Raw genomic sequence first — 12,209 nt, 5'->3', positions numbered from 1 at the left:
GGACAATGCAGGAACGCAGTACTGAGTACCGGCTGATGTGTCATTCAACTTCAAATCTGCCCCTGTAAGGCCACATGTTCCATTGCCGTTAAGGAATCACAGTGTGTGGTCACCCAGAGTTCAATTGCGTTTTGGCGAGAGATTTAATTTCTTTCAAATTTCAGGTTGTGTGTACTGTACCCCAGTGTTATACAGACAGCCGTCCCCACCAGTACTGCACCCCAGGGTCATACAGTGGCAGACCCGTCCCACTGTCAGCTTTCTGATACGTTTCCTGACCACTTGCTGCCGAACCATGAAGGGGTGGTGGGTTGGAGGGGAGATCCTTCAATAATAAAACCAACTTAGAAAAGGTAACACACAAGTCTGAGACAGTTGCTGTGACCGCCGGGGATACAGTGCAATAATAAATTATATGTATAAATATATATATTAAAAAAAAAAAATCAAAATTATATTAACTCTATTACAGGCTAGTGCTGTCGAAGAAACAAATCTCGTTGTCTGTCACAGGGGTTGCGGAGGACAGGGTAGGAAGGGGTCTCTTGCTCCTCCTCCTCCCGAGCAGGCCTGGCCAAAGGGTATCCCAGGAGGCTTGGGGGCGGCCAAGGGACGCCCGTGTAAGGAGAGCGCACAGGTGTGCTAAGCGACTTTGGCACTCCCCCCCCCCCCCAAGAGTTGGCGGAGCTGGGTGAGGGATAACCAGGGGCCTCCACCTCGTGTTGTGAGGAGTTGGGGATGGGCGGGAGGATGTGTCAGGAGGCCACGGGCGAGGTCAGCGGGGCCGAAGGAGGTGAGGGAGGCAGTGCTTGGGCAGGCAAATCTAACGGCGTCCTCTGGTAGCGCCTGGGGGGACAACGGCCGTGGCGTTCAAATGAGGGAGGGGAAGGGGGGGGGGGGGGGGGGAGGGGGAGGGGTAACCCGAAGCCACCTAGCAATGAAGCCGGTTTGCTGGGAGGGTGGGGGGAGGGGCTAGCTCAGGGTCAGATACCTCACACGAGGAGGGAGGGGACGGAAAATAAATACGTGAAGGGGATCGATTTTCGGGGACGTGAGTGGACAGGGATAAGAGTGGAGTTCATCGGATAGCTCGCTCAAAAGAGCCAGCACCAGCGTGATGGGCTGAATGGCCTCCTCCAGTATTGTTGTGAGGGGGGGGGTTGGGAATTCAAGATTCAGTCACCATCCCCTCACCTCTCTGCACCCCCTCCCCCCACCCCCTCTATGCCCCAATCAGTCAGATAAGCTTTGGCTGACTCTCTGGACAGGAATGGGATACAGACCAACTCGTCCCTCCCGGAGTGGGTGGCAGAATGTGCCCCACCCCATTCCCAGGGAGAGTCGACGCCTTCGGGACGGAATGGAACACGAACACGGAGGAGGAAGCGAAGGGACGTCAAAACTCCAGCACAGTGTTGGTCCAGTGGCCACGTCAGGCCTCTCGGTGTTCGGGAGGGCCTGGCAAGAGAAGCTGTTGACATATTCTTTGATGGAGCGCAGGCGGTCAGAAGGAACGGGTGCCCTGTAGCGCACCAGCGCTTTCTTCGACACAATCCTGGGCCTTCCCGAGTTGGCCATCTTGTGGCTCCGGTTGCCCACGACGCTGGCTTCCACGATTCTCGACAAGAGTCGAGCGGAGACTTCCAGAAGTTCCAACGCCTTCTAGAGACCCTGCAGCTGAATGTTCCGGAAACAATCAAAAAGAAAATATGAATCCAAACGGTGAGCGTTGCGTGTGGGGGGGGAGGGGGGGGGGGGGGGGGCGGGGAGGGCGGGGCGATTCGTCCTTTGCGGAGCCCCAGGCTGCGAGTTTTGTGGACTTGCCCGGGCTTTGCCCCTCCTCTTGTGGGCACATGCCCACTTCCCCATCATCCCCATTCCGCCATGCTGCCCTCTCCTCCCCCGCCGCCACACAGCAGCCTCGAGCCAGACTCCCGAGCCGCCTGCCGTCTTCAGCTCGTGCCTGCCATCAGGTTGATCGCCTGCTCCAGCTTCTGCCACAACCGGTGTTTGCGGGCATAAGAGTCCCGCTCCAGGGCAGTGAGGATCTGTGCAGTGGGAGAGCCGGACAGAGAGAGAGAGGGTGTCAGAGAGAGGGTGATAGAGAGTAAGAGACAGAGATAGTGTGTGAGAGAGGGTTTGTGTTTGAGAGAGAGAGACAGAGAAATAGTGTGAGGGACAGAGAGATAGATAGAGAGAGAGCGTGTGAGAGAGAGAGAGATAGCGTGAGAGACAGAGAGATAGTGTGAGAGACAGAGAGATAGATAGATAGAGAGAGAGAGAGCGTGGGAGAGACAGAGATAGCGTGAGAGAGTGAAAGAGATAGTGTGTGAGAGAGAGAGGGAAAGAGAGCATGTGTGAGAGAGATAGTGTGAGAGACAGGGTAATAGTGGGAGAGACAGAGATAGTGTGAGAGACAGAGAGATAGTGTGTGAGACAGAGAGATAGTGTGTGAGATAGGGAGATAGTGTGAGAGACAGGGAGATAGTGTGAGAGACAGGGAGATAGTGTGAGAGACAGAGTGATAGTGTGTGAGACAGAGACAGTATGAGAGACAGAGAGATAGTATCAGAGACAAGGAGATAGTGTGAGAGACAGAGTGATAGTGTGTGAGACAGGGAGATAGTGTGAGACAGGGAGATAGTGTGAGAGACAGGGAGATAGTGTGTGTGACAGAGAGATAGTGTGAGAGACAGGGAGATAGTGTGAGAGACAGGGAGATAGTGTGAGAGACAGGGAGATAGTGTGAGAGACAGGGAGATAGTGTGAGAGACAGGGAGATAGTGTGAGAGACAGGGAGATAGTGTGAGAGACAGAGATAGTGTGAGAGACAGGGAGATAGTGTGAGAGACAGCGATAGTGTGAGAGATAGGGAGATAGTGAGAGAGACAGAGAGATAGTGTGAGAGACAGCGATAGTGTAAGAGATAGGGAGATAGTGAGAGAGACAGGGAGATAGTGTGAGAGACAGGGAGATAGTGTGAGAGACAGAGAGATAGCGTGTGAGACAGGGAGATAGTGTGAGAGACAGAGAGATAGTGTGAGAGACAGGGAGATAGTGTGTGGGAGACAGGGAGATAGTGTGAGAGACAGAGTGATAGTGTGTGAGACAGAGAGACAGTATGAGAGACAGAGAGATAGTATCAGAGACAAGGAGATAGTGTGAGAGACAGAGTGATAGTGTGTGAGACAGGGAGATAGTGTGAGACAGGGAGATAGTGTGAGAGACAGGGAGATAGTGTGTGAGACAGGGAGATAGTGTGAGAGACAAGGAGATGGTGTGAGAAACAGCGAGATAGTGTGAGAGACAGGGAGATAGTGTGTGAGACAGGGAGATAGTGTGAGAGACAGAGAGATAGTGTGTGAGACAGGGAGATAGTGTGAGAGACAGAGAGATAGTGTGAGAGACAGGGAGATAGTGTGTGAGACAGGGAGATAGTGTGAGAGACAGAGAGATAGTGTGAGAGACAGGGAGATAGTGTGTGAGACAGGGAGATAGTGTGAGAGACAGAGAGATAGTGTGAGAGACAGAGAGATAGTGCGAGAGACAGGGAGATAGTGTGTGGGAGACAGGGAGATAGTATGAGAGACAGAGAGATAGTGTGTGAGACAGAGAGACAGTATGAGAGACAGAGAGAAAGTATCAGAGACAAGGAGATAGTGTGAGAGACAGAGAGATAGTGTGAGAGACAGGGATATAATGAGAGACAGAGAGATAGTGTGAGAGACAGGGAGATAGTGTTTATAGACAGAGAGATAGTGTGAGAGACAGAGATAGTGTGAGAGACAGGGAGATAGTGTTTATAGACAGAGATAGTGTGAGAGACAGCGATAGTGTGAGAGATAGGGAGATAGTGAGAGAGACAGGGAGATAGTGTGAGAGACAGGGAGATAGTGAGAGAGACAGAGAGATAGTGTGTGAGACAGGGAGATAGTGTTTATAGACAGGGAGATAGTGTGTGAGTCAAAGAGATAGTGTGAGAGACAGGAAGATAGTGTGAGAGTCAGGGAGATAGTGTGTGAGACAGGGAGATAGTGAGAGAGACAGGGAGATAGTGTTTATAGACAGGGAGATAGTGTGTGAGTCAGGGAGATAGTGTGAGAGACAGGGAGATAGTGAGAGAGACAGGGAGATAGTGTGAGAGACAGGAAGATAGCGTGAGAGTCAGGGAGATAGTGTGTGAGACAGGGAGATAGTGTGAGAGACAGAAAGATAGCGTGAGACTCAGGGAGATAGTGTTTATAGACAGAGAGATAGTGTGAGAGACAGAGATAGTGTGAGAGACAGGGAGATAGTGTTTATAGACAGAGATAGTGTGAGAGACAGGGAGATAGTGTTTATAGACAGAGATAGTGTGAGAGACAGAGATAGTGTGAGAGGCAGGGAGATAGTGTTTATAGACAGAGAGATAGTGTGAGAGACAGCGATAGTGTGAGAGATAGGGAGATAGTGTGTGAGACAGGGAGATAGTGTGAGAGACAGGAAGATAGTGTGTGAGACAGATAGTGTGAGAGACAGAGAGATAGTGTGAGAGACAGAGAGATAGTGTGAGAGACAGGGAGATAGTGTGAGAGACAGGAGATAGTGTGAGAGACAGGAAGATAGTGTGTGAGTCAGGGAGATAGTGTGAGAGACAGGGAGATAGTGTGAGAGACAGGGAGATAGTGTGTGAGACAGGGAGATAGTGTGAGAGGCAGAGAGATAGTGTGAGAAACAGGAAGATAGTGTGAGAGACAGGGAGATAGTGTGAGAGACAGGAAGATAGTGTGTGAGACAGGGAGATAGTGTTTATAGACAGGGAGATAGTGTGTGAGTCAAAGAGATAGTGTGAGAGACAGGGAGATAGTATGAGAGACAGGGAGATAGTGTGAGAGACAGGAAGATAGTGTGAGAGTCAGGGAGATAGTGTGAGAGACAGGGAGATAGTGTGAGAGTCAGGGAGATAGTGTGAGAGTCAGGGAGATAGTGTGAGAGACAGGGAGATAGTGTGAGAGACAGGAAGATAGTGTGAGAGACAGGAAGATAGTGTGAGAGTCAGGGAGATAGTGGGTGAAACAGGAAGATAGTGTGTGAGACAGATAGTGTGAGACAGAGAGATAGTGTGAGAGACAGGGAGATAGTGTGAGAGACAGGAAGATAGTGTGAGAGACAGGGAGATAGTGTGAGAGACAGGGAGATAGTGTGAGAGACAGGGAGATAGTGTGTGAGACAGGGAGATAGTGTGAGAGACAGGAAGATAGTGTGTGAGTCACGGAGATAGTGTGAGAGACAGGGAGATAGTGTGAGAGACAGGAAGATAGTGTGTGAGTCAGGGAGATAGTGTGAGAGACAGGGAGATAGTGTGAGAGACAGGAAGATAGTGTGTGAGACAGGGAGATAGTGAGAGACAGGAAGATAGTGTGAGAGACAGGGATATAGTGTGTGAGACAGGGGGATCGTGTTTATAGACAGGGAGATAGTGTGTGAGTCAGGGAGATAGTGTGTGAGACAGGGAGATAGTGTGTGAGACAGGGAGATAGTGTGAGAGACAGGGAGATAGTGTTTATAGACAGGGAGATAGTGTGTGAGTCAAAGAGATATTGTGAGAGACAGGGAGATAGTGTGAGAGACAGGGAGATAGTGTGTGAGACAGGGAGATAGTGTGTGAAACAGGGAGATAGTGTGAGAGACAGAGAGACAGTGTGTGAGACAGGGAGATAGTGTGAGAGACAGGGAGATAGTGTTTATAGACAGAGATAGTGTGAGAGACAGGGAGATAGTGTGAGAGACAGGAAGATAGTGTGTGAGACAGGGAGATAGTGAGAGACAGGAAGATAGTGTGAGAGACAGGGATATAGTGTGTGAGACAGGGGGATCGTGTTTATAGACAGGGAGATAGTGTGTGAGTCAGGGAGATAGTGTGTGAGACAGGGAGATAGTGTGTGAGACAGGGAGATAGTGTGAGAGACAGGGAGATAGTGTTTATAGACAGGGAGATAGTGTGTGAGTCAAAGAGATATTGTGAGAGACAGGGAGATAGTGTGAGAGACAGGGAGATAGTGTGTGAGACAGGGAGATAGTGTGTGAAACAGGGAGATAGTGTGAGAGACAGAGAGACAGTGTGTGAGACAGGGAGATAGTGTGAGAGACAGGGAGATAGTGTTTATAGACAGAGATAGTGTGAGAGACAGGGAGATAGTGTGAGAGACAGGGAGATAGTGTTTATAGACAGAGTGATAGTGTGAGAGACAGAGATAGTGTGAGAGACAGGGAGATAGTGTTTATAGACAGAGAGGTAGTATGAGGGACAGCGATAGTGTGAGAGATAGGGAGATAGTGAGAGAGACAGAGAGATAGTGTGTGAGACAAGGAGATAGTGTGAGAGACAGAGAGATAGTGTGAGGGAGACAGGGAGATAGTGTGAGAGACAGAGAGATAAATAGAGAGAGAGCGTTTGAGACACAGATAGTGTGAGAGTGTCAAAGAGATAGTGTGTGAGAGAGAGAGAGAGGGAGAGAGAAAGTGTGAGAGACAGAGAGTTAGCGTGAGAGAGTCAAAGAGATAGTGTGTGTGAGAGAGGGGGAGAGAGCGAGAGCATGTGTGAGACAGAGACATAGTGTGAGAGACAGGGAGATAGTGTGTGGGAGACAGAGAGATAGTGTGTGAGAGAAAGTTTGAGAGAGATAATGCGAGATAGAGAGTGTGGACAGGACAGAGAGTGTGGAAGGGAGAGATAGTGCGAAAGAGAGAGTGTGCGGAAGGGAGAGAGAGAGTGGGGGAGGGAGAGATAGTGTCAAAGAGGGAGATAGTGAGAGAGATGGAACGAGTCAGAATTAGTTAAAATAAGATATTTTGAAGAGACAGACGAAAGGAGAAGAGATAGATAATGAGAGATAGAAAGAAGGAGGTAATGAGAGCGATGGAGAGAGAAAGAGACAGACAGTCACACAAGATGGAGAGAAAGATAGATAGTGAGAGAAACAGGAAAGGGAGAGACAGACAGATGGAGAGAAGAAGAAAGACAGTGGGAGAGACAGAAGAGAGAAAAAATGAGTGAGAGGAGGAAGAGAATGATAGAGAGCGAGAATGGGGGAGAGGGAGAGAGCAGGAAAGAGGTGGAGAGAAATAGAGCGAGAGAAAGAGAGCAAGGGACAGAGAGTGAGAGTCAGTAGCAGGGAGAGAGAGAGAGAGAGAGAAAGACATGATGACGTGGAGGAAGAGAAATGGTAAGAGTGTACGAAGAAGAGAGTAATGGTGAGACACAGAGAGAGGGAAGAATTGGGAGAGGGTGATGGGAAAAAAGAACTTCAATTAGCCACGAAAATGCCCAGTTAATGCGAATCGCTTTGTAGGAGGCTCTGTTAGACAGAGCACCATGCAGCCGAGCCCTCCCTGAGCTGTTCAGCTCCTTGAAGCCTGTTCCTCTATTGGGTCAGACCATGGTGGATCTGTATCTCAACTCCATCCACCCACCCCTGCCTCCATAATCCCCTGTCGAGTAAAAGAAAAGAATCCTCTCACTCCCCGTTTTAAAATGATTAATCCCACAATCATCCACTACGTGAGAGAGTGTGGAGAACTTGCCAACTCCCCTCCTGAATGACCTGGCTGCGATCTTAAGGTTGTGTCTCCCTTAGAGAACTCCCAGAACTCAGAGAAAAACGTTCCTCTGCCTCTATCGTATCGGTTCCTTTCGCAATCCTTCAAAAATCTCAATTAACTGACCCCTTAACCTTTGATAATCTGTCCATCTCGGCCTTCAATATATTCAATGAGCCGCAGCCCCCACTGCTGTCTGCGGGGGGGGGGGGGGGGGGGGGGGGGAATTCCACAGACTGACCCCCCTCTGAGAGAAGGAATTCCTCCTCACCGCCTCCAATGAGAGACCCCTTTATTCTCAAACTGAGACCCCTCCTTGCCACCCCACAGTTCTAGATCCTCCCGCATCCACCTTGTTAAACCGTTCATGTATTTCTCACGATGCCTTTTGAATGGCGTTAATGTCTCTGCTTCCACAGCCTCCCCTGGCCACGCGTTCCAGGCACTCACCACCCTCGGTGTAAAAAACCTGCCTCGCACGTCTCCTCTGAACTTTGCCCCAAGGACCTTAAATCTATGCCCCCTAGTGACTGGCCCCTCCACCCTGGGAAAGAGTGCCTGCCCATCCACTCTATCCATGCCCCTCATAACCTTGTAGACCTCTATCAGGTCACCCCTCAACCTCCGTCATTCTAATGAAAACAGTCCGAGTCTATTCAGCCTCTCTGCATAGCTAACACCCTCCAGACCAGGCAGCATCCTGGTAAACCTCCTCTGCATCCTTTCCAAAGCCTCCACATCCTTCTGGTAGTGTGGCGACCAGAATTGCGCGCAATATTCCCAGTGCGGCCTTACCAAGGTTCTGTACAACTGTAGCCTGACTTGCCAGTTTTTATACTCGATGCCCTGTCCAATGAAGGCAAGCATTCCGTATGCCTTCTTGACTACCTTGTCCACTTGTGTTGCCATTTTCAAAGATCTGTGGATCTGTACGCCCAGATCTCTCTGACTTTCTATATTCTAAAGAGTTTTGCCATTTATGGTATATTTCCCCTCTATGTTAGACCTACCAAAATGCATCACCTCACATTTGCCCGGATTAAACTCCATTTGCCATTTCTCTGCCCAAGTCTCCAACCTATCAATGTCCTGCTGCATCCTCTGACAATCCTCAACACTATCTGACACTCCATCAACCTTGGAGTCATCCGCGAACTTACTAATCAGACTGGCTACATTTTCCTCCAAATCGTTTATGTATACTACAAACAACTGAAGCCCCAGCACAGATCCCTGCGGAACACCACTAGTCACAACCTTCCATTCAGAAAAACACCCTTCTACTGCTACCCTTTGCCTTCTATGACCTAGCCAGTTCTGTATCCATCTTACCACCTCACCCCTGATCCCGTGTGACTTCACCTTTTGTACCAGTCTGCCATGAGGCACCTTGTCAAAGGTTTTACTGAAGTTCATGTAAACAACATCCACCGCCCTCCCCTCATCAATCACCTTTGTCACCTCCTCAAAAAACTTGATCACGTTAATGAGGCACGACCGCCCCTTCACCAAACCATGCTGTCTCTCGCTGGTGAGTCCATTTGTTTCCAAATGGGTAGAAATCCTGTCCCTGAGAATTCTCTCCAATAATTTACTTGAGGCTCACCGGCCTATAGTTTCCTGGATTATCCCTGCTACCTTTCTTAAACAGCGGCACCACATTAGCTATTCTCCAGTTCTCTGGGATCTCACCTGTAGCCAAAGATGTCAGTCAAGGCCCCAGTAATTTCCGCCCTTGCTTCCTTCAGTATTCTGGGGTAAATCCCATTCGGCCCAGGAGAGTTATCTACCTTAATGTCTTTTAAAACACCCAATACCTCCTCCTTTTTGATGTCAATGTGATCCAGACTGTCCATACACACTACCCAAGAATCATCTTCCAAAAAGTCCTTTTCTTTGGTGAACACTGATGCAAAGTACTCATTTAGTACCTCGCCCATTTCCTCTGGCTCCACACATAGATTCCCCCCACCGTCCTTCAGCGGTCCAATCCTTTCCCTGGCCACCCTCTTTCTTTTTACATATGAATAAAAAGCTTTGGGATTCACCTTAATCCTACTTGCCAAGTACTTTTTTGTGGGCAGCACGGTAGCATAGTGGTTAGCACAGTTGCTCCACAGCTCCAGGTTCGATTCCCGGTTGGGTCACTGTCTGTGCGGAGTCTGCACGTTCTCCCCGTGTCTGCGTGGGTTTCCTCCGGGTGCTCCGGTTTCCTCCCACAGTCCAAAGACGTGCAGGTTAGGTGGATTGGCCATGCTAAATTGCCGTTAGTGTCCAAAAAATGTTAAGTGGGGGTTACTGGGTTACGGGGATAGGGTCAATATGTGGGCTTCAGTAGGGTGCTCTTTGTAAGGTCCGGTGCAGACACGATGGGCCGAATGACCTCCTTCTGCACTGTAAATTCTATGATTCCAAATGATTCTATACCCCTCCTAGCCCTCCTAATTTCCCGCTTAAGTACCTTCCCACTTTCTTTATACTCCTCAAGGATTTTGACTATCCCCACCCTTCTAGACCGTACAAAAGTCTCCTTTTTCTTTTTGACAAGGTTCACAATATCCCTCATTATCCAAGGCTCCCTAAACTTCCCATAATTACCCTTTGATCTCTCAGGAACGTGACGTTCTTGCATCCTAGTCAACTGTCGCTGGAAAGACTCCCACATATCCGATGTTGATTTACCCTCCAACAGACGCACCCAATCTAAATGTTTCAATTCCTGTCTAATGTTATCGTAATTTGCCTTTCCCCAGTTTAACATCTTAACCCGAGGGTTACCCTCATACCTATCCTGAAACCTATGAAATTGTGGTCACTACTCCCAAAATGTTCCCCTACTGATACCTCAACCACCTGCCCAGGCTCATTCCCCAATAGCACGTCCAGTACTGTCCCTTCCCGAGTTGGACTATCTACATATTGCATCAAGAAGGCTTCCTGGATATGCCTTACAAACTCTGCCCCACCCAAGCCCCTAGCACTAAGTGGACGGCATGGCAGCACAGTGGTTAGCACTGTTGCTTCACAGCTCCAGGGTCCCAATTCCCGGCTTGGGTCACTGTCTGTGCGGAGTTTGCACATTCTCCCCATGTCTGCGTGGGTTTCCTCCGGTTCTCCGGTTTCCTCTCACAAGTTCCGAAAGACGTGTTGTTAGGTAATTTGGACATTCTGAATTTTCCCTGTGTGCACCCGAACAGGGGCCGGAATGTGGCGACTAGGGGATTTTCACAGTAACTTAATTGCAGTGTTAATGTAAGCCTACTCGTGACAGTAAAGATTATTAAAAATTAAGTGAGTCCCAGTCAATATAGAGGAAGTTAAAATCCCTGACCACAACAACCCTGTTACTTTTTCAGCTATCCAAAATCTCTCTACCTATCTGCTCCTCTATCTCTCGCTGGCGGTTGGGGGGCCTGTAATAAATGCCCAACATTGTGATTGCCCACTTCCTGTTTCTGAGCTCTACCCAGATTGCCTCATTGTATGAGCCCTCCGAGGTGTCCTCCCACAGTACGGCTATAATATTCTCCTTAACCAGTAATGCTACTCCCCCACCCCTTTTACAACCCCCTTCTATCTCTTCTGAAGCATCTATATCCTCCAACGCTCAGCGGCCAATCCTGCCACATTTCTGTGATAGCCACAACATCATAGTTCCAAGCACTAATAAGTGCTCTAAGTTCATCTGCCTTACCTGCTTATACTTCTGGCATTGAAACAAATACACTTCAGACCACTGCGTTTGAGTAGACAGGGTGATGTTGTTCTCTTATTTTTGATCTCTATTTCCCTTTCAGTTTTTACACCTTCTCAGCTCACACTCTGGTTCCCACCCCCCCTGCCATGCTACTTAAAATTTTCCCGAGTGACTCTAGCAAGCCTCCCAGCCAGGATATCGGTGCCTCTCCAGTTTAGATGCAAGCCATCCGTTTTGTACAGGTCCCACCCCCTGGAAGAAATCCCAATGGTCCAGAAATCTGAAACCCTCCCTCCTCCACCACTGGTTTCGCCACGTATTTAGCTGCGCTATCCTCCTATTTGTCGCCTCACTGGCACGTGGCACAGGCGGTAATCCTGAGATTACAACCCGAGAGGTCCTGCTTTTTAGTTTACTGCCTAACTCCCTGAACTCCTTATGCAGGACCTCGTCGCTCTTCTGCCTATGTCATTAGTACCTATGTGTACTGCGACCTCTGGCTGTTCACCTCTCCCCCTTCAGGATGTCCTGTGTTCGTTCAGAGACATCCTTGACCCTGGCACCAGGGAGGCAACACACCATCCTGGAGTCTCTTTCACATCCACAGAGGCGCCTATCTGTGCCCCTATAACTATCGCTCTCCTGCACTTTGCCCTCCCCTGCTGAGCAACAGAGCCATCCTGGTGCTGTTATTTTCCCCTGATAGGCTATCCCCCTCAACAGTATCCAAAACTGTATACTTGTTAGAGAGGGGGACAGCCACAGACTGCACTGACTGCCTGCCCTTTCTAGCGGTCACCCATCTGTCTGCCTGCACTTGGGTGTGACCACGTCTCTATAACTCCTACCTATGATGCTCTCCAATGCCTGCATGCTTCTAAGTGCATCCAACTGCCTCTCCAACCGGTCTATGGGGTCTGTGAGGAGCTGCAAT

At 49.4% G+C, this 12,209-nt stretch overlaps 1 protein-coding gene across 1 annotated transcript in view; it reads right to left on the bottom strand.

Moving 5' to 3' along the window:
• Positions 1 to 1,751: 1,751 nt before the first annotated feature.
• The window catches only part of plxna3 (plexin A3), a 297,717-nt gene continuing 287,259 nt past the window's right edge, over positions 1,752 to 12,209 (bottom strand). The window contains exon 32 of the mRNA XM_072487943.1: positions 1,752 to 2,048. Within this exon, the coding sequence (XP_072344044.1) occupies positions 1,953 to 2,048 (96 nt within the window). The 3' untranslated portion in view covers positions 1,752 to 1,952. The remainder of the gene's footprint in view (positions 2,049 to 12,209) is intronic.

This window comes from Scyliorhinus torazame, chromosome 22, assembly GCF_047496885.1.
Source record: "Scyliorhinus torazame isolate Kashiwa2021f chromosome 22, sScyTor2.1, whole genome shotgun sequence".
Classification (NCBI taxonomy): domain Eukaryota; kingdom Metazoa; phylum Chordata; class Chondrichthyes; order Carcharhiniformes; family Scyliorhinidae; genus Scyliorhinus; species Scyliorhinus torazame.
Note: the sequence above shows the minus strand (reverse complement) of the source record. Positions and strands in the feature narration are given on the sequence as shown.